The 23108-nt window shown below is 42.2% G+C and overlaps 1 protein-coding gene across 1 annotated transcript; it reads right to left on the reverse strand.

Moving 5' to 3' along the window:
• Positions 1–7431: 7431 nt before the first annotated feature.
• On the reverse strand, positions 7432–22775 carry fkbp9 (FKBP prolyl isomerase 9). The gene is made up of 10 exons (XM_085396984.1): positions 22432–22775; positions 21536–21681; positions 18153–18342; positions 17928–18073; positions 15515–15704; positions 12109–12254; positions 11612–11801; positions 9334–9479; positions 8583–8746; positions 7432–8506 (listed from the first exon to the last, which is right to left on the reverse strand). Exons 1-10 carry the CDS (start codon positions 22632–22634, stop codon positions 8327–8329), a joined length of 1701 nt encoding a protein of 566 aa, XP_085253110.1. The 5' UTR covers positions 22635–22775; the 3' UTR covers positions 7432–8326.
• Positions 22776–23108: the final 333 nt, after the last annotated feature.

Below are 23108 nucleotides of genomic sequence, written 5' to 3' on the forward strand. Positions count from 1 at the left end.
AGTAGGCAACGGGTGAAGTGTCTTGCCCAAGGACACAATGACCGAGACTGTCCAAGCCGGGGCTCGAACCGGCAACCTTCCGATTACAAGGCGAACTCCCAACTCTTGAGCCACGATCGCCCATAACTGCTGTAGGTCATATAATATCCTTTAGTCTAGATTGTGTGCTGTGTATGTAGCTTAGTTTCCATTATATTTTTGGGTTAAAAGAATGTGACCATTTTTGGATTTGTTAGACAGGCGTGCATTACCCTGTACCCTTGATCTGCTGTGAATGTGTTACACTGTTTCTTGACATTTCAGACTGCTAAGCAGAAAGACAGGGAGCCGAGGTCATAACTTAGGCGCCGTAACAGAGAAAGAATGTGAATGTTTAGGCTTTTACGACTAGGTGGGGGCCACTAGAGGTTATAAGAAGCTGAGTAACCCGTCACCATTTTGAGACTTGCTGTGACCCTCTTCATGCATGTCTCCCCATCATGATGGCTTGTGCTCATAAGTGTTGAATTGTATGGAAATAAATGATTGGTGATTGAGCATTTACACACCGAGTATTGTCCTTCCTTCAGCCCAAAGATTAAAAGAATTGGGAGATTTTAACACCTCAAACAGGGCAGCTGTTACACAAGGATTTTTAGGTTTTAACAGTGGAGCAGTTTGTACATTCAGCTTCTTCACCTCTTTTCAGCAGAAAGTTCTACTTCAGCTTTTTTCAGCAGAAGGTTAAACTTTTTCACCTCTCTTCAGTACAAATTTCAGCTTCTTTACCCCCTTTCAGCAGAATTGTCAGTTTTTCACTTGTTGACAGCAAAAATTTCTGCTTCTTCACCTGTTTTTGACAGAATTTTTACTTTCTTCACCTCCTTTCAGCACATAGTTTTACTTCCACTACAAGGAATTCACACTGCATTTTCACAGGAAATGCAACTTTTTCTAGTTTGTGACCCAAAGACCCAAAGAAGATTAGAAGATTGTGATCTTGAAATATAAAAATAAAGTTATATTTTATTATTTTTCATCGCTCAAAATAACAGTCACACTCGTGGAAGCTGGTATATCCGCCAAAACATCGTGCATTTATTTACCCAGCGTTTTGTGTTTATTTTTATTATTATTATTCTGTTATTGTCATTATGATCCTTTGTTGTTGTTTATGCTGATTGTGTGCTTGGGGTTTACACCTTTTTGTTCTTAGAGGTTTGGTGTTGCACTCCCTCTGTTTTGTGTCTGCCCATGTGAGTCCAGTCTGTGCATTTCCTGTTTTATTTTGATCTGTGTCTTTTGTCAGTGTGTTGCGTTTGTGCTCTCCCTGTCTCGTCAGTGTAATCAGCACCAGCCGTGTCTCCCAGCTGTTTCCTCTTAGTCCTGTTCACCTCTTGTATTTAGTGTGAGCGTCTTCCCCTGCTTGTTGTCGCGTCGTACCATCGAACTTTGCTGTGTGTTCCGTTAACCTGTTTGCCTGTCCGTTAGTTTATGTTTTTCCCAGTTTAGTTAGTGTCCTGGGCCCTGTTTCAGGAAGCCGGTTTGGAAAACTCAGAGTGAAAAACGACACTCACGGTTGAGTAACCCCGAACTGTCCAACTCGGAATATTCGGTTTCAGAAAGGCTGATAACAATTAGTTCAGTCAACGCGGAGTTGCTTTAACCCCAAGTGAAGCGCGCGGACGAGGATACATAAAGCCCTGATAAGCGGAGCACAGATTAAGCGAGTCACCATGGAGACGGAGGGAAAGAAGGCGCGGTCAATGTATTTCACAGCGCTTGAGGCCGAAATTCTGATGGCAGCATATGCCGATAACATGCAAATTCCGCGGAAAAAAGTAACACAGCCACAGCTGCAAAAGCATGCATGGCAAAACATAGCCGACAGAGTCAATGCGTGAGTGTTAATTTAAACATTGATCGAGGGATTTCCACCCATTTAACACGTTATTTTATCATATGTTATTTTATTTGTTATTTTATACATTTTATTTTGTGATGTGATGTGAGCGCAGGTGCAACCCAACAGGCCCCAAACGTGCCTGGCAGCAAGTAAAAATGAAATATAAAAATATAGTCCAAACAGGTAAGGTGTAATTGTATTATGAGCCACAGTGCTTGGTCTGTTTGTCCCATGTAAATCAATTGCAGTTAGAGGCTACATTAATTTTCTTTCTGTAAGCACTTATTGAAATTATCTGAGCACATTACAAGTACATATTTGCTTACTCTGTATGCTCAAATGTGGCCCGTTATAGCCAACAGAAAAAAAGCGGAGGCCCGAAAAACAGGTGGGGGTCCTCCACCACCACCACTCACAGAGGCTGAGCAGTTGGCCCTCAGCCAAAACAGTGGGCGCCCTGTGGCCGAAGGCATCTCTGCGGGGACATCCTCTGAGTCAATAACCCCGCAAGACACAAGTGCCTACATAAGGGGTAAATTCAAAATAATACATGATGTGCATACATCCTTTCTTCACAGTCACCTTTGCAGTGCGACACATTCATTTGATAAACTCTTTACCATAATGGATTATTTTGTAGTGAAGTTATTTTCCGACTGATTTTGCCTTCCCTGAGCCTTGGTTGTCTTTGAGAGCATAATGACAATGAAGTGTAAGGTGCTTGGTATGTTTGTTAATTGCCATTTGGTCCCTTGTAAGTTATAAGTGACCTGTATAAACCTCATATTCTATCAGTTGATGGTGATGGTGTACTGCATCTGGTGCAGCCTCCTGTTGAGCCAGACCAACATGCAGTTGTGAGTACTCTTAATACTCCACAGATTATATGAGTTTACAGTAGAACAGCAATGTTGTTTATTTCTTTACTACAGGAAAATAATGAAGAAACATTGACAGCTGTTACAGAGGAGGAAGCAACAGAGACACTTTATGAGGTTTACATCTTTTAATACTTTGTGTACAGGAAACACAGGCGACCAATAAAGCCAGTTGAACAAAAAATCTGTTTATTCTTCTTTCAACATGTTGAGGTGATGGGTCAAAAGAAATGATTGTGACATATGGTGTCTCTGACTGCGCTTCCATCTTGTATGTCCGTGGGAGGGTCAGGATGTTCATGGTTTGGATCACTGCTGATGTTTGGTTCAGAAGGACAGTGTTCTCCTCTAATTGTGGCAATGTTGTGAAGAATCACACATGCCACAATAATGTCACATGCCCTTTCTGGGGTGACCCTGAGTCTTTGCAGGCACTGGAACCGGGCCTTAAGCATTCCGATAGTCATTTCAATTCTGGCTCTTGTCCTGCAATTAGCCAGATTATATCGCTGCTGTGGGCCCGGTTCAGGGTCAGGGTAAGGGGTAAGCAAATAGGGTAAACATGGATACCCCCTATCACCAAGCAAGTAGCCAGTGAACTCTCCTAAGACAGAAGGATACACTTCAGTTCAAATGTCCCTGAAGCAATTGGTCTTTATATATTTTAAAGTATTCTCAACTCACCATGTCCAAATTTTGTGCTCAGTGTACATTCACGGAATATTTGTGAGTCATGGACAGAGCCTGGCCACTTGGCTTCCACATTTGTGATAATGTTGGCAGCATCACATATGATCTTCACAGTGCAGAGAACACAAATTAGCATCCATTACTATAATGAAATAATTTGTTAGTTTGAAATGCTACAGGGAACTATGTACCTGTACATTAATGCTGTGGAAAGACTTCCTGTTCACATAGTCTCCTTCATTTACTGAAGGAGCAATGATTGGAATGTGAGTGCCATCTGTACAGCCAATCACGCCTGGGAACCCTGAAAATAAATGTGCAATTTAAGTAGTAGTCCAAGTATCACCACATCATAAATTAAGTTTTGGTCATCCTGATACCTGCAATTTTGTGGCATCCCTCTTTGATAAATCTTGTGGGTCTGTGACCGGGGAACACCACAGACGAGTACAGGAGACGTTTCAGTGCAACTGTAACATTCCTGACTGCCCGACAGACGGTAGCCTTGGAAACGTGCTCAGCGTCACCAATATTATACAGAAAGCTCCCGTTTGCAAAAAACCGAAGTGCAATACAAATAATATGCAATGAACTGAGAGCATGTCCGCGATGTGTCACATGCGTAATATATGGCCTGAGGATGTTATCCAAATAACTTATAGATTGTGCTGAGAAACGGTAACGTTCGCACAGAAAATCATCAGGAAATGATAAAATGTCCAAACGCGCTCTGATCACTCTCTCCCGGCGGAGAGCTCTGCGGAGAATTTGGGCTTCACGATCTACTGGCTCTTCAAGGAAGGGGCACGCCATGTCGGACACTTCCTACTGTCAGGTTTCCGACAAAGGGGCGGAGACAGTCAGGGTTAGTTGTAGTAAACCTGCTAGGGGGCAGGTTAGCTTCACGGAGTGTGTCGTCATAGTGACTCACTCAGGCTGCAGCTGAACTCGCTTTGTGAAACCGAAAACCCAGAGTTTTCGTTAACTCAGGGTATACTTACTCAGTTTTTCCACTAAACCGGCTTCCTGAAACAGGGCCCTGTACAATCTGACAAAAAACTGTCAATAAAACTGTTTATTTTGAGTTCACCCTCGCCTCCGTGGGTCCTGCATTTTGGGTCCATTTCCCTGCCTGCCTGCACACAGTCATGACACTGAAGACAGTACAACATTTAATGATGCCTAGGCAGATTTACTTCTGACGAGAGCGGCCTACCAGCATGCCTAATTCCGTCGATCTTCGGATCCACATATATGAGCATTTCTTCTCCATCATGAACTATGTTACAAACAAACACTGCTCACGCCTCACAGACGACAGCTTACAGTTTTGCGTAACCTGCTAGGGGGCAGGTTAGCTTCACGGAGTGTGTCGTCATAGTGACTCACTGAGGCTCCATCTGAACTCGCTTTGTGAAACCGAAAACCCAGAGTTTTCGTTAACTCAGGGTATACTTACTCAGTTTTTCCACTAAACCGGCTTCCTGAAACAGGGCCCTGTTTTGATAACTTTATGCTATTAAGGTGATGCATTGAGGTTGATATATGTTCAGCTATATAAGCAACACATGTCAAAGTGTCCAAGCAGAAAATATGCAGAAATCCTACAGTTCAACGCTCTGCAAACAGCAGGCTGTTGGTGCATTACTCGGTGTCTAAGGACAGAATAACATATGATGGCCTGAACGGATTTGTTTTCCTCTGAAATGCTGTTTCTGTATCAAACTCTTGGGTCAGGGAGCATGGCTCAGTTGCTCTTATTATGTTTTTTGCAGCACCTTTCATTCTGCATTTATTTCAAGTTCAGTTAAACTGAACGCTCTTTCGTCTCACCTGTTAGTTCCAGGACCTGCACAAGTGCTAGTTTTGGTGACGCAAAACACTCTGAAGGCACGCCTTGGTTTGAATCTAGGAGTTAAAAAGGGCTTTAAGGTGAACCAGTGTCACAGTTTTACAGATGTTCTCAAATGATTGCTTTATGTTTCTTACTTATGCTTTTATCTTAATGTTTAATGTCAAGTTTAAATGTTTCCCTTGGGCGAGAACTGGAAGCAATTTATCAGGTTGTTATACAACAGGTGCCTGAATCGCTCTGCCCTACCTCTCCAAGTGTAGCTGGGTCAGACTCCACTGCTAAACAGCCCTTAATGGTTTTTGTACTATGTGGGGGGGGAAAAATCACAAAAATTGGTAAAATATGATGTGTGACAATAATCAGTGTCTTAGAAACACTAGCGTCACAGGAAAAGCTTTTAATGACGAGTTATGTCTAAAACCTACCTGTTAGGTCTCTTGATTTATACCGCACAAGTGTACGCCCATGCCAATGTCCTACTTTAATAACCCCATATAAAGGTCATCTTAGTGGGTTGTTAGGCCATAATGTATATGTATCATTATATATGGATACTTTGTGAATATAAATTAAATGTTAATGTCCCAAAATTAAAATTTGATGCTTGTATAAGATTGCACAAGTGCATAATTGCTAAAAATGGGTCATTTTAGTTCATTTGGTAGTTGATTACTTGGCAATGTGATGATAAGACTCTTCAAGGGCCTAAGATGTACCTGTGCACCACATTTGGTTGCTAAGTTCCAGATCATGTAGGATGAGTTTGCAGACAAACAGATTTTGTGTATTGTAACGAGATACTTGCACCTGCATTTCAGAGTTTTAAACATGCAAATGTATCGAACCTTGCAGTCCTGGCCAAGACCTAGACTCTCTCACTTTCAGGAGCGGATGCACAGAGCACTAAGCAGTTATCCGGCATATCGTTGTGTAATACCGAAGATTTTCACAGAGTTTATCGACTAGAAGGTTGTGTGTTTTCCTAATTTCCCATAACATAAAGTAGGCTGCCTGTCCTGATTACAGTCTGAACAACCTTTATTTCAATGGCAGTAAAGTTAACTTCTTAAAAAGAAAAAAGCTGACAGGGTTGAATGGTGCAGTGATTTCTTAAATCAGCCTAGATGCATTTCCCCTGCATCTGCAGAGGAAATGAAAGTGCTACTCAGGCTGCTCACAGCAGTTTAAATGGTTCAGGGTTTTTTCACCTATGGGGGTGATATTTGTTTTTCCACTGTGACTAAGATATCTCAAGTCTGTTTGGACTATGTTTGCCGTATAGATCTTTAATCTCACTCTTGCGGTGTCCTCTCACTTGGTAAGAGAATTGTCCTAACACTTAATCTCTGCAAACCCCTGACAACAAGTGCTAATCAACCTTTCCTCTATAATCATGTTTAATGATGAGTATGGCATTAGACCACCTAATCTTCTTCTGACTATAATAAAAAGCTTTCCCTTCACATATACTGGGTAAAAGGTACATTTAGAGCAGTACATGTCCTGACAGATCCAGCCAAAAGGTGATGTTGTGGAAAAAGAATTTTCTGAGATTTGCCAAGGGCTTGTGGATAACAAATAGGGCTTGCAGGATCAAAAAAAAAAGAGGCCTCTGTTTGCAGAAATGCAGCAGAAAAAGAGCAGGGGGAAATTCATGTGAAACTATGCATCATGTGAAACTGTGGGGGTAGATAAAGTAGTGAAAGGAGACACCAGGTATGAGTCCACTACAGGGTGACTGCTCTCTGCCCTGACCTTAAGAAACAAGGAGGAGGAAAGAAAAGGGGCAAACACATTTTTCATTTCTGAGAATAGCAGGAGGAATGTGGAGGCAAGATATAGGAGACAAGACAACTGCATATATCAATGGCAATGGGATAGTGTGTATGCATTCAATGATCAGGGTTAGGTCAAAGGTGTCCTAAATGCATTGTGTGACTTAGAGTAAAAATGTAACAGGTTGAAGGAGCACCCCTCAGATCTGCAGGATGCTTTGCACTGTGCACAACTCCCCATGTGCATGGGTAAATAAAGATATTTGTTTATATTTGTTAAAGCTGTAGGGAGCTCAGTTCTCACACTCATGTAGGCATCAACCTGATAATGAAGACACAATGCGAGCATTATATTTAGGCCAGGTCATTTAATTGAATGAAATCTTCAGCTGATACAGGCGACATCAAGCCTTAGTGTTCTCCTGAATGTAAAAGTAATAGAAAAAAAACCTCTATTTGCATAGCTCTGTCTCACTCTTGCACACACACGCACACACTTGCACACGAATTCCTAAACCGCGCCAGACATCCAGAGAAGACCGAAACAAGCAAAGGAACAAACAGTAGACCAAAAACGAGTGAAGGAATGGAGGTTTCAGACCTGACAGCTGGAGGGTGACTGAATGATTTTAACGGCTGAAAACACAGAAGGTGGGCTGACATTTAAAAGTGAAACAGTGGGAGGTGTTGAATGTAAATAAAGGAAATAAAACCCTATTATTTTTCACTTTTAAAAACAGCGGCAGCTCTGAGTAAGAACCTTGATTCCATCACAGTGTATCACAGTTAATTATGAATAACTCGGTGCTCCTGTCAAGACAGTTTGGACAAACTGAGTAGAAAATAAGAAAATAAAAGTCTGTAAAGTCAAAAGAGTTTTTAATCTAGATGAAGTGGAACTAGGCACTTGTTTGTTCTCTCACACAGGAGTGCTTTTATACCCTTTGATGAGAAAGGAGGTTAAAAAATTCATTCATTTCCATCGTAGTCCTCAAATTACATGATTTTTTTCTAAATCCTACATACTCGTTATTTCTTCTCAGACTCAATTGGCACTTCATGGACGAGACATCCTTTAACTCTATCATCTAAGTCCACAAAATCTCTGTCAGCCCATTTCCCCCTCCACACTTTAAACATACAAACCCATCTGCAGCTACTCTACCACCCACAAATTTACTATCAGTCCCCATTTCCCCAACTATCTGACCCTTTGCCTTATACCCTCGCGCTATAAAGCACGTCATAGCTCGTCGTGGGCAGCAGCCTCATCGGCTTTAAGTTTGAACTCTGCCTCTGTGATCTTTCCGTCACCGTTGCGGTCCTGGTTGGAGAACATGTTGTCAATGATGCGGTAAGGATCAAAGCCAGGAGCCAGGCGACCTTTACCCTCAGTCACCTGCTGCATGATGTAGTCAGTGAACTGTGCAAACAAAAAGGGGATGGTAAATTAATGGTGATGGTTAAGAGAAAATCTTGATAAGAGCAACTTGACATACCTCAGAGGGCTCCACCTCTTTGTCGGTGTTTTTGTCCATCTCAGAGAAGAGGTCTGGAGACACCTCGTCGTTCCAGATGAACATGTAGCCTTCGGGAAGTCCTTCCTCCATGTCAACCAGCTCGATGTCAAACACCAGCACGGCACTGCCTGGAACCTCACCAGCTGGACGCACAAATAAAAGCTCAATAAATCACTGTGACTCGTTCCAGACATCCGCTGAAAAGAGAGAACTATCTCTACTGCTCACTGGGTGCTTTAACCTCAAGTTATAAAATTATAAAATGGAGTTTACAGTCATTGTGTGCTCAATGAACTATTTGACAAATGTGGAAATATGGTTATCCTTTTAGTTAAATGAGGAGAACTGATGCTACTCTCATGTTAAATCCATCCATCCTCTCTCCTACTCTCCTCCTGCTTATCTGGGCAGGCCCGGCAGTACCAGAAAGACCCTCGTGTGTCGCCCACCACCCACAGGAGGAGCTATAGGGGTTCAGTGCATTTCCCAAATCTGCTGATAAGTGGATTTTCATCCCTGACCAGGCTAGACAGCAAAACTAAGTAAATACTTACAATAATTTTATTTTATGACTGGAAACTGAAAGAAACCTTTCATGTGTTGCACCACTAGAAAGGTGCACGCAGTAAAAATGTGTGTTTCATTTTAAATGAAATGAAACACACATTTAGTTTAAAATGAAACACACACATTCTGAGTGTGAGTGTGCGGGCGTGTGTGCGTGACTCACTGACTCCCCTCTCCCCATAGCCCAGATGAGGAGGAATAACAAGGTGTCTTCTCTCTCCCACACACATGTCCATGAGTCCATCCTCCATCCCCGGGACCACCTGGTTTGCTCCCAGGACTATGTTGTATGTCTTCCCATAATTATACCTGAAACAGATAAACATATAAAACAGCTGCATATTAGTCGCCGTGCTAAAGGAAGCATGTCCATCATTTCTGTCTACACACATGAGATCTGTTTTTCTTATTTATTCTTGTTTAAGAATAAGTAAAAGTTTCAACTTGTAAACATAATGTGTATTTCCTTAATTTCAGCAGGCCAGAGGATCACGGTGTGGGTTTGAATCCACAGCATTAAGAAGACTTTTGCAAATTATAACCTGCTGCTAGGATGACTCACAATTGTGGATTCAAACAACCATTAAACAGTGAGGAGACATGACCCTGCAGACCTCATTGCTGGGGATCGTTACTATATAAAGAGCTCACAGCTCAGACAAAGAGCTCACCATTCAAGAGATCCTACTTATGTTATCTTTGTGATAGCTGGACACTAAACCAGGAGTTTAAAGTGGCTGTGAGGAATAAAAAGGGGGAAAAAAGGAAATTCACATGTAGAGCGACAGTTTTCTTTTTCAAATGCATAACGTGAACAAAGTGGCGCTTTCACCACCACCTATGCGCACTTGAATGCACATCTGTAAGAGGAAACTTGCTAAAAGGTCTGTTTGAAGGCTGAAATCCGACACACCCCCTCTTCAGTCTGCCTGAAGCTGTTTCTATGCAAAAAAGCACAAATCATCACACATCTCTGCTTTGGTCTCATCTGTCCAAACAAAATCTTCTCCTGAAGTCTTGTCGTTTGCTCTGATGCAACTTTGCGAACCTCTTTAGAAAGAAGAGGCTTTCTCCTGACAGCTAACTGTACTCTTATTTACCATGCTAACTGAGTCTGAGATGTAGCTCTTGAGCTTTACATGGTCTGATCTTGCTGTGGCTTTGTGGCTTTGCTCCAGACCAGCAAGCTGGACATTGGGGAAACTGTTACAGAGTCATGTTTACCATGAATAATCTTGTAGGCTACATATTATAGCTACATTATGAAGCTTTTGTGCATATAACACATGTTTTTGGTCAGGATGGTGACGAAAAAAATCAGAGAATGACTCGTCTCTGTGTTTAAGTGAGGACTCAGGGAAGCTTGGTTCTGTTGTGGTGGATCTACGTGCTTATTGGTTGACATCTGGTGGATGCCTCCGCTTTTTATTCACTGATTCTGCACTTTTGTAGAATTTCAATAAATTGTTTTCAGTGAGTTCTTCTCTCCTCTAATGGCCCTTTTTATGTTTTACTTTTAAACAGAATTTTAAAAACTGAATCGACAGTTGCTTAAAAATGACTTGAATCTCACCTCCAATTTTTAACCTAGCAACAGCTTTACTAACCTGCTATCAACCCACTACATGTGACCTCTGTCATAGTTCCTATCATGCCATCTATTGCTGCCCTCTTAATTACAGGAAAAATTTTAATTATGTTAAACTGTTGCTCGACTTACGTCTGTATGAGATCAGTTGATTATGATGTACTTGCAAGAAGACTGCTGTTGAAAAGAAAACTGACCCTGAAACGGGGCTGAGTCGGAGCTAATAAAGATAAGATTGTATGCCTCGGCATGATGGCACATGTATGGAAAATTCCACAATTTTGAAAGGCTAATTGTGTAACTTAGGATGTGACTCCAGCTATAATGGCATCCGTGAGCTGTAAGTTTTAGTCTTAATCTGTACCCTCTGACTTCTTGCTGCAAGTAAAACTTGAGAGACTCTGTGATCACTGCTTAAAGTTTTTAAATCAAATTTTTAAAATTATCTGAATGTTGATGATGCTCTGGTCCTGATTTCACAGCTATAACACGCTTTACCTGATCTCTTAAGAATTATTAACCGGTTCTCTAATATATCAGGATGTAGAGTAAATTGGCCAAAATCCGAAGCACTCCCTCTGCCCCAAAACCTTGTTCCAGCCGGGGATTTCAGCTGGCCTCAGACATGGTTCACTGTGTGTCGTCCCTCCCCCCACTAAGCTCTCAACCCCCCATTCTTTCGCTCCTGCAGGTGGTCTGGAAGAAGGTGGCCTTGCTATTAAATTTTAACTCCCACCTTTACGCTGACGCCTCCATTTAGGTCAATCCCAACTCTGCACTAATAAGTCTCAGTTTCTCTGTTACCTTTTTTTTTTTTTGCTCTCCCAGAAGAGTCCAACAGAGCTTTACTTACGTGGAGTCGATGGATGTGCCGTCCATCAGAGAGGCATTGTAGTGGTATTTAACAAAGTCTCCCTTCTTAGTTTGCTTGTCACACTCTTCTGGCTTGAAAGTGGCGGTGATCTCAGTGTTATCCGAGGGGTTGTGGAAGTCGATGATGTGGACGTCGAACACCAGCACTGCTGAGCCTGGGATCTTTGTGCCTGAGAGAGAGAGAGAGATGTGGAAAGGGGAAAAAATGAGTTGAATCTACCTGTGATTTCAGTCAAAACAAGAATCCAGAATTTCTCTTTAATTTATTGAATCTTGAGTGGAAAGCGTGCACATTTGTACAAAGACGTTCTCAAAAACGAACGTTTATGTCTCGTCGCTACAGCAGACCTTCTGTTTTCTCTACCACAAGAAGAACGCATGATAAATGGCACAACAAGCACTTCTGATCTCATGGCTCATGACTCTTATGATCTTTCTCTCACTGAGCCAATGAATCTGAGCATTACACATACGCACCTGTGCCCTCCTCTCCGTAACCGAGATGCGGGGGGATGGTGATGGTGCGTCTCTCCCCAATGCAGACTCCGATCAGGCCCTCATCCATGCCGGCGATCACGTAGCCTCGACCCACGTATGTGTCGTAGGTACGATTACGAGAGTAGCTGAGGAAAAGAAAATATTAGGAAAATAATTTTGAAGGTAAAAACAGTTTGTTTTTTACCCTCATATAATAAAGTTAGTCATAGCTTAAGCTTGAGTTTCAGATGCACGCCGATATGGAGGAGGTAAAAACACCGCAACACATTGCAAAAGTCAGTTTTCCTTTATAGACACAGGGTAATGAACAAAGAGATAAACACACACAAAAAACATCTATCTAGCAGATAATCAAACCAGGGACTTAATTTCCTCCTTTGTGATATGCCCTCTACCCAGTCTGCTGTCGGATCACACCAGTGTCACCCAAATTTTGTAAGTTTTGCTCTCTTAGTTCAGACTTGTACACACACGGGCAACAATGCACACTTCTCTCTCTAATGGATAAGACAGATAACAGATAACACTTGATCTGACATGTTTTGTGATTGTCTTTAGAAATATGACGCGTTATTATCACAGTTCCTCTTTAATCCCTGCTATCCATGTTTACATTTTGTACTGGTTATAGTCTAAGAAGCTTGGAAAGAAAGCCACTGGACTTCTTTAAGTTTCTTGAAGAAGTTTCACCTCTCATCTGAGAAACTTCTTCATTTGCAAAACAAACCGGTAGAGAGTCCCAGGTATTTAAACCCTAGCGGGGGTTGTCCCTTAAAGGAGTTGTTGACCCATTAATCATGAGTCAAGGTGTGAAAACGGCATGGGTCAATAACAGGAGAGGTTTTGTGTGAAACCATTGTGAGGCCTTGCACCATCCTGTGACTCATTGAGATGCAAGATGTGAGTGGAGATTGAGGCACCAGCATTGTAGGTGGCAGACAGTCGGGTGCCCTAAGCTCCTGAGACTACCATGACCGGGATGACTACGAATCTACACACGTCAGGTTACAGTGTTAAATTCTGTGTATAAATAGTTTTTTATACTCTATTATTGTGGTTATCGGGTCGCCTTGACATTTGCAGCAGACATAGGAGGTTGTTTTGGAAAGATTATTTTTGTTTTATGTTTACGATTAGCCATTGAGGAGGAATCATGATTGATGTGTTTTGAATACGGTGATGTCTTCAAAACTGAACCAGAAAGTGCATAAAAGCAGCTCATTATACCGCTATATAGGCCACATTATGCCTTTGATTAAAGATTGTGAAATCATCATATTGTTTTAGGTTGCATTACACTCCAGATCTACAAGAAGGTGAGAAAACATTAGATTTATTAGACTGTTTTATGATGCATTACACTGCTGAGTTATAAGAAATGCTGTTTGTGTAGAATCATGACCTTCCTTTTTCAGATTACAAAGAGAACACAGCATACTGGGTAGAGGTTTTCTGCCCCATCTCATCAGGAAGAGATAAAACAGGAAGCCAAGGCCATCACTTAGGCGCCGTAAGATAGAAAGAATGTGAGGGTTTAGGCTTCATGACCCTGGAGGGGGGAGGGGAAGAAGCTATGTGTAACTGTCACACACTTCAAGACACCCTCCTGTGGAAAGTGTTGTATGGAATAAAGAGATTGTTGATTGAGCATTAAACACTCAGTGTTGTTCTTCCTTCAGCCCAAAGATCAAAGAATTGGGGTATTTAACAGCACCTAGTTATTTAACTGATCTCCTTGACCTGTATAACCCCAAGAGAGCACTAAGATCTTCTAGCCAACTGCTCTTAGTGCAACCAAGGTCTCGTTGAAAAGCCAGAGGTGACCGTGCCTTTGCTGTTGCCGCTCCTAGACTCTGGAATAATCTCCCAGTTGATGTCCGTACATCTGAATCTATTCAATTGTTTAAATCGTGCCTAAAAACTTACCTGTGTAATTTAGCCTTTGAAGCAAATTAGTTTGACTTTCTTCCGGCTTGCACTCCATACCATCTTATTGTAATTGTTCAATTTGTCCCTTGTTTCTCCCCACATTGCGGTACTATTGTGAAGCTCTATGATGTACACTGGTCTTTTAAATGTGCTAAAGAAATAAATGTGATTTGATTTAATTAAAACTCGTAGTTTTTGAGTTTTGCAGATTTTAATTTTTTAAAATATATTTTTGATTCACGTAGACCTAAGGGGGAGACAATATTTCAGCACACTGTATATGCAAATATGGTTATGCTGAAAATAAACAGTCTAATAGAGGCAGATGTTAGTCCTTATTAACTCACGATTTGGATGACTGAATTCAGGAGTGACTCATTACCCGCTTATTGGTTTCCTGCATTTAGGGCGTAAATGTAATTCCTACACACAAATAAATACTAAACAAGCTAAAAAAAAATGCTGCTGCATCTAAAATCAACTCTCCCTTGTTTTGAAAGAAGCTCCTAAAGGGAATGTTCTCATTCAACATCTGCAAAACCTCCAAGAACCGCAGAGCCTCTCTCTGAAGATGCTGAATGTTTATGTGCATTACCTTAGACTGAGGTTAAATGAACAATACCAGATTTACTGGCTTTATTGTGATGGACACAGTGTGCTAGCTGCTAGCTGTGTGGAATAAGGATAAAGACACTTAGCTGTGAGACTACCCAGACGTTAAAATCCAACGTCAGCTCATTTGGTGATGATGCATTCAACAGCAGGAAACGATCTTACCCTCAAAACCACTGGGCGTAAGCTGCAACCAACAGCGTGCATTTGTTTGTACATTTGTTTGTTTACCTTGAATAACTCTGCGTCATATGACGCAGATACCAAAGAAATGCACACAGTGCAAATCAGCTATGAGTGCAAATGTGTTTCTTTTTTCCTTTTTTCTTGCATTCACTGGCAATATTTCGTGGTACATTTCGTGTTATTTCTTTGTGGCACAGATTCAACAAGTTGTTGGGCGCATGTACTTGACCTGATAGATGAAATGATGATGATAAATGATGAAATCTTATCTTATTACATATGACATCTTTCTTCAGAAAACTAAACCACACCTTTCTTGCGTTTTGTTTTGATTTGTCAAATCAAATTAGTTTCTGACTGTATCTCTTATTTGTGTCCTTTGTGGTTCTAAATTTAGCATACAAGCAATGCCGCTCTAAATCAGGCTTTTTCAAATCCACAAGAAATACCACAAGAAGAGAGATTTTAAACTTAAAACAGTTACACTATTATGTGACACAGATGTGCAGGAAGTTTCTACTTGAAGTTTAAGTTTCGATTCCTCTTTGTGTCTCCAGAGAAATGCTGCCACCGTGAGGCTACTTGAGAAACAGCGGGCAATAAACGGTTTTTATTTAGGAACCACGAGAACAAGTTTCCCTCTATGATGAATACATACCTAGAATCGAAAAATGTCCCATCCAGAAGGCTGCCGTTGTAGTGGTAACGCACAAAGTCTCCAGAAACACTCTTCCTCGTGCAGGACTCGGGCGCCACTTGGTTAGTCACTGTGATCCCGTCTCTGGGATTGTGGAGGTCCAAGAGGACAACATCAAACACCAGGGAAGCCTGTCCTGGGATGTCACTGCCTGAGGAGAGAAGAAGATGACGAAGAAGCTAAACTCTTTATTTTTCTGGGCTCAGGTTGCTATTCCCAAACTTTCAGCAAATCAGATCACGATAATGTGATGTGAAGATGAGAGCACGGGAGCCTTAGTAATAATGTTTGTGCTTGTTAATGATAGAGTGTGAGTAAGCGGGTTTTCTTACCCTTAAACACAACCAGTTTCAGTTGAACTTGTTAATAACTCACATACACAAAGGTGTTGTGAATCATTCCATCTTAATTTCCTCCAGCAGGTAGTCACATAACCGTGCTGCGCAATGGATGAAGGATAAACTTCCTATTACTTAACTTATTTTACCTGCATGCTGTCACGGTCCCCGTGTCTCTCTGGTTGGCCCACGCTGGCTACAGGTTTTGTTGTTGTTCGTTTTAGTTTTTTGTCTCTCCTCCTCCTCTCTGCCTGGGTGGAGCTCATTACGGGCTCTCACTCTTGGCCCACGCACCCCTGTGGATGGTGTCCACCTGCGGCTGATCTGGCTGATTTCCCCAGCTGCTATTTAAGGCAGTGGCACAGAGCAGCTCACCGCTGGAACGTCGAACCACCTGAGTTCGTGCTCGCGGCATATTCAAAGAAGAATCGCTTACACGTGTTTTATGTTGTGGAACTAACCTTTGACCTTCTGTCTGTAGATTCTGGACCGAATCACCGGACCTGTCCAAGTGGGGCAGTGTGTGGAGTGTTGGAGCGAGTGCGGCTGAAGAGGAGTGCGTGTGTGCGGAGGAGCGGTGGCGGTGACTGAGTGGAAGAGGAAGCGTGTGTGTGGATCCCCCCCCCCCCCCCTTCTCTCCCTGGAGCCCTGGACCCCCTCCCAACTCACTGTACATATATTTTGCACTAAGGTGATCCCTATTGTAAATAAATCCCCTTTTTGTTTCCTTGAAAGAACTGTCTGCGCGTGGGTCCGTTCAGTAGCCATGACACATGCAGCTGTTTTTCTTCAGTTTATAGTGTTTTTTTTATTAATGCAATTTCCACTACCTTTAAACAGTGTCAGTCTTACTTTTACTGTCTACTTTTCTTTCTTTTTATCACTCTTGTAAAGCGGTAGAAAGTATAAATACAAATGCTCAGTTACTGTACTTAAGTTGAATTTTTCAGGTATCTGTACTTTAGTTACGAAGTTATTTTTCTGGCTGCTTTGTACTTTTACTCCATACGTTTTCACACAAATATATTTGTGTATACTTAGATTTTCAAAACAGGCTCATTACCTTTAGTTAAAGACATTTGAGGGGAGTTATTGTTATTTTATATCACAGTGGGCCTTCAAAGCGTTAATTCGATATGAGCCTAAACAGTAATACACGAAAACTAATCCTAATGGTGTATCAGTCACCGGGGTTATTGCACATAAATGGATGAAAGAGGCAAAACGATATCGTTTATGCATAATATATACCACCAGTGGGTTAAAGTTGGTTTTTTGTTTGTTTTTGTTTGTTTGTTTTGAACAAGTGTGACTGTTCACAAGTTTTGTGGTAAGTTTTTCGTGGTACTTCAGCATCTAGCTAGCCCTACAGAAGAGGAGGGAGGACAAAGGGAGTAATGTTTTTTTAAAGGTCAGCTCTTTTCACATCTAACATTTATATCCACAAAGTTTGTCAGACTAACTAAACATATACAATTTCTATTCCCATTTTATAATGTCATTTTGTTAAATTAATATTTTATTATATTAATATACCACAAGGTTCCACAAGGTGCAGAAAAGTCCTCTAAAAAAATAACTTTTTACATAATTACTTTGAGTACATTTCTGAGCCTGTACTTTTTTACTTTTACTTGAGTAAAGAAGTTAAATCAGTACTTTAACTTTGATCAGAGTACTTCTAAACCCTAGTACTTCTACTTAAGTACCTAATATCTGTACTTTTGCCGCCTCTGCACTCTCTCATACTATAAGGTCATTGTGTGGCACGTTTACTTAAAGTGTCTTGTTTATTGTAGATCTATCTAAACTCAGCCTAGTGTGATTAACAGGATACATATTGGATGGTATTAGTGCAGCTGCTTCTTTTCACCTAAATTCTAGTGTTTGTAGTAAAACTTGAAGAAACTGGAAATCCATCCGTCTATTTTCTTGACTGCTTATCCCAGCTGTCGTAGAGCAGGAGACGGGGTACGCCATAGACAGGTCGTCAGTCTGACAGAAGACTTTAAGGAACTAATCACATCAAAACTCACCATCTCCATTCTCTCCATATCCAAGTGATGGGGGCATAGTGATGATGCGCCTCTCTCCAACACACATTCCCAGAAGACCCTGATCCATACCGGCGATCAGCCAGCCGATCCCGACGTAAGTGTCATAGGTCCTCATGCGGGTGTGACTGCAGCAGAGAGTGGCGAAAACAGGCTGTAAGTGTGCAGGTGGATTGATGCATGAATGACAGCTTGTACGAGACAAACCTGGAATCAAAGAGGGTCCCGTCCAGCAGCGTGCCGTTATAGTGGTAGCGGATGTAGTCAGACACTTCCACCTTTCTGGAGCAGACGGAGGGCGTGTGGTAAGTGTTTGTCTGGACGCCATCCTCGGGGTTCCACACATCGAGGAGCAGGACGTCAAAGTGGAGGATGGAGTCAGGAGGGATGATGTCACCTGTGGAGGAGAGGACGGCAGGTGATTCTTAAACTCTGCAGTGGGATATCTGGATTAAATAAACAATCGATTCTGGTTTTTCTGATGAGCTTTTACAGGAAATCCTGATATTGTTCAGTTTTAAGTGTTTTAACCTTCCTTTTGATTTGATTTCTTTCCTGTAGCTGAAATTTTTAGTTAAGTTAAACTGGACATTCACATCGTGGATGCGTGACCAACAAATCTGCAGCAGCTTTGTGACGTTATCATGTCAATATGGACCAAAGTCTTTCGGAAATGTTTCCAGCACATGGTTGAATTTATGCCTCAAAACATTTAGGCAGCTCTGGCGCCACAAGATGGTCCAACCTAGTACTAGCAAGGTGTACCTAATAAATTGACTGGTGAGTGTATATAATACAGTGGGGCAAAAAGGTATTTAGTCAGCCACCGATTGTGCAAGTTCCCCCACTTAAAATGATGACAGAGGTCAGTAATTTGCACCAGAGGTACACATCAACTGTGAGAGACAGAATGTGAAAAAAAAATCCATGAATCCACATGGTAGGATTTGTAAAGAATTTATTCGTAAATTAGGGTGGAAAATAAGTATTTGGTCACCTCAAACAAGGAAAATCTCTGGCTCTCACAGACCTGTAACGTCTTCTGTAAGAAGCTTTTCTGTCCCCCACTCGTTACCTGTATGAATGGCACCTGTTTGAACTCATCATCTGTATAAAAGACACCTGTCCACAGCCTCAAACAGTCAGACTCCAAACTCCGCCATGGCCAAGACCAAAGAGCTTTCGAAGGACACCAGGAAAAGTATTGTAGACCTGCACCAGACTGGGAAGAGTGAATCTACAATAGGCAAGCAGCTTGGTGTGAAAAAATCAACTGTGGGAGCAATCATCAGAAAATGGAAGACATACAAGACCACTGATAATCTCCCTCGATCTGGGGCTCCACGCAAGATCTCATCCCGTGGGGTCAAAATGATCATGAGAACGGTGAGCAAAGATCCCAGAACCACACGGGGGGACCTGGTGAATGACCTGCAGAGAGCTGGGACCAAAGTAACAAAGGTCACCATCAGTAACACACTACAACGGCAGGGAATCAAATCCCGCAGTGCCAGACGTGTTCCGCTGCTGAAGCCAGTGCATGTCCAGGCCCGTCTGAAGTTTGCCAGAGAGCACATGGATGATACAGCAGAGGATTGGGAGAATGTCATGTGGTCAGATGAAACCAAAGTAGAACTTTTTGGTATAAACTCAACTCGTCGTGTTTGGAGGAAGAAGAATACTGAGTTGCATCCCAAGAACACCATACCTACTGTGAAGCATGGGGGTGGAAACATCATGCTATGGGGCTGTTTTTCTGCCAAGGGGACAGGACGACTGATCCGTGTTAAGGACAGAATGAATGGGGCCATGTATCGTGAGATTTTGAGCCAAAACCTCCTTCCATCAGTGAGAACTTTGAAGATGAAACGAGGCTGGGTCTTCCAACATGACAATGATCCAAAACACACCGCCCGGGCAACAAAGGAGTGGCTCCGTAAGAAGCATTTGAAAGTCCTGGAGTGGCCTAGCCAGTCTCCAGACCTCAACCCCATAGAAAATCTGTGGCGGGAGTTGGAAGTCCGTGTTGCTCGGCGACAGCCCCAAAACATCACTGCTCTCGAGAAGATCTGCATGGAGGAATGGGCCAAAATACCAGCTACTGTGTGTGCAAACCTGGTAAAGACCTATAGTAGACGTTTGACCTCTGTTATTGCCAACAAAGGTTATGTTACAAAGTATTGAGTTGTATTTTTGTTATTGACCAAATACTTATTTTCCACCCTGATTTACGAATAAATTCTTTACAAATCCTACCATGTGGATTCATGGATTTTTTTTTTTCACATTCTGTCTCTCACAGTTGAAGTGTACCTCTGGTGCAAATTACTGACCTCTGTCATCATTTTAAGTGGGGGAACTTGCACAATCGGTGGCTGACTAAATACTTTTTTGCCCCACTGTATGTGTGTAAATGTGATTGTTCTCTGCACGTTATAAACTGCAGGTATAAACTGTTTCTCTGGAGTCTCTGCTTCACTTCTCTGTGGAAGCCGGAAACAAAAATCTAGTTTTTGTCACCCATAACTCAAAATTTCGTGTTATTATCTAAAAGTTTTGACGTAATAGCTCAATATTTCAAGTCATTTTTTCATGAGTTTGAGTTAGTAAGTTGAGATTTTGAGATATGAATGGCAAAAATGTGTTTTGTTTTGTTTTTCAGTAGCAGAAATAGGCTTCTTCAAATATTCTTCTACTGTTTCACAGAAGCTTTGTGAGCAGACAGAAGATATGGATGTAAAGTGAAGAAAGCGAAGGTAAGGGGACGGGAGGAGGAGATGGAGGGCCTGAGTGTGTGGTAGCCATTGTGATTTTACTACTGATGAGTTGGCAGTCTCTTCTGGCAAAATTTTCCCTCTACCACTTCAGAGTGCTCCGTCTATCTCAGCGCTCTGTTTTCTTTTTCCTTGTTTGATCCCTCTAAAACAGGCAGCGGTAGAGGACACAGCCTCAGCCTTTACCTGTCTACACATGCCCGCTCTTTCTCTCTCTTTCCCATTAGATAATGGGATAGAAATATTTCATGCTCTTTCTCAAATATACACACCTCTCTCTTCTTGTAAACATAGCTTCACATCCTGTGACTCCCACAATATATGCATTTTCTCACACAAACACACTGATTTCTGAACAACGGCCCAGGTTTTTTTCATTTCCACACACACACTAATGACGTGACAGTGTATCTGCTTGCAGCTGATGCAGAAACATTCACAGCTGAAAATCCACAGCAGCTTCCTCTGGTCTGCTTCCTGGTCTGTGATGCCCCTCTGACATCATTCAACATGGATGCTTAGGGGCAGCCCACTTCCTCTTTGCTTCCACTGACTTCAACAGAACAAAAGTCAGAGCATTCATCAAAGACTGTAACTTCTCCGCCTTGTGCTCTTGCAAATATCCCACCAAGATCTCTCTTTGTTATGATTAGCTTTGCCAGAGATATATTTATAGTAACTACAGAGGGATAAACACCAGTCTGTGCCCTAACGTCCCAGAGTTTGGCACAGAAGTTTTGTTCTCATTCCAAACAATCAGTCATATAGGACAGCAATGTGCTGATATGAGTTTGGCACACATTCAGACATACGCACCGTAGCCTTGTTTTCCGTAGGCGAGTTGAGGTGGGATCTTCACCAGTCTTCTCTCGTTGACACACATTCCCACGAGAGCTTTGTCCATCCCTTCAATCAACTGCTTCTTGCCAACAAAGACATTGTACGTGCTGCCACGGTCATAACTAAAACATGCACAAAAACAGACTGTCAGGGAATTATCTATGAGGATGTTGCTGTGTAACATGAATCGTTTTATTCCCTGGCTTTAATCACATTTCCTTTGAGGCAATGACTTCAGGTTTTTAAAGTGACTGCCTTTCTTTTTCATATTTCAACATCTTAACAGCCTTTTATTTCTAAAGATTTAACATAAAGACTCTTGTGCAAAAATGTAAGTCTATTTCTCACTAAAACTGGGCCACGGTGTTATCTTAATCTGCAGAGTGCATCATAGTTTATGCTGTAATCAATTGTGCAGTAAATCAAATGTGACAGTGTATGTGGGGCTTTGGGTGTCTGCCCAGCTGACCACTGTGCAAGACATTTTCACTGTCAGTGGTTTGCAAAGTGGAGTTCGGGGGACTTTAAAGGTCGTGGAAGAAGCATCTGCATAAAACAAAAACTAGTTTAACTGACCCTGTGCTAACTTGCATATGACAAATAAAACTGAAAACTGAAACTAAATTATCTCTCAGATCGGGGTCCTGTGTAATCCCTGTTACCGTCTGTTTTCCAGACGACACAAAAACAGTTTTGGACCCTGAGATTAAGCACCAGAGCTCAGGCTGTCTGGTTGCCTGCGTGGCTCACAGGGGCGAACCACTAAACGCGCACTTTTACGCATCGCGCACGCTGCTCGGACCGTGCAGCCGGTCTTCTAAACGCAAAGGTGCTAAAGTGAGAGGGAAATAATGCAGATGTGAGACACTCACCTGGAGTCGAACTTGTTGCCGTCTGGAAACGTGCCGATGTAGTGATACCTGACAAAATCTCCCACTTTGACCGCGCGCACACACTGCTCTGGCACGGAGGTTTTCTCAATGAGGATGTCGTCTAACGGTACCGGAGGAGCGTTGCAGGCGGCGAACGTCACCAGAACCGAGAGATACAACACCCCTTGCGCGCACTTGATCATTGTGACCGAGGAGAACGATTTGAGACGATGGAGGTAACTGTGGGTACGGCCTGCCTGTGTGCCCGCTGACTCCCTGTCCCCCGGTGCTTTGATTTCCTCTACTCCGATTTGGACACAAGTCCTGCCTCTGGTTCCAGCATAGGACTGATCACGTGTCAAGCCAGAGAAAAAGCCGCACTACATCCGGTTTGAATATTACAAGTAAAACTTTGACTATTCGTCTAAATGTGACGCATTGTTAATAAAACCCAAATACAAGAGGTTGAAACGTGTGGTCCAATATCTCTGTGCCACACAAGCAAAAAACACACAATATTAGATTAGAAAATTAGACTCTTATTTTGACACAGTGACGTATTACTTCCGTGTTTCGCTCCAGCTGACTTAACGCCCTTTGCAATTGAATGGGATAGTTGGGGCACCGCGCTTTGCTCTTGCGCAGTGCTGCCCGAGTTATGTGTCAACGTGGAAACA

The sequence above is a fragment of the Rhamphochromis longiceps genome, linkage group LG22 (genome assembly GCF_057381845.1).
Source record: "Rhamphochromis longiceps isolate RC_006_pf linkage group LG22, R_longiceps_female_GT1.1, whole genome shotgun sequence".
Classification (NCBI taxonomy): domain Eukaryota; kingdom Metazoa; phylum Chordata; class Actinopteri; order Cichliformes; family Cichlidae; genus Rhamphochromis; species Rhamphochromis longiceps.

Coding starts and splice junctions, on each gene's coding strand:
- fkbp9 (XM_085396984.1), bottom strand. CDS start 22,634: ATGATCAAGTGCGCGCAAGGGGTGTTGTATCTCTCGGTTCTGGTGACG. Junction 18,343..21,535: donor CTACGGAAAACAAGGCTACG/GTGCGTATGTCT, acceptor TCTCCTCCACAG/GTGACATCATCCCTCCTGAC. Junction 8,747..9,333: donor CTATGGGGAGAGGGGAGTCA/GTGAGTCACGCA, acceptor TTGTGCGTCCAG/CTGGTGAGGTTCCAGGCAGT.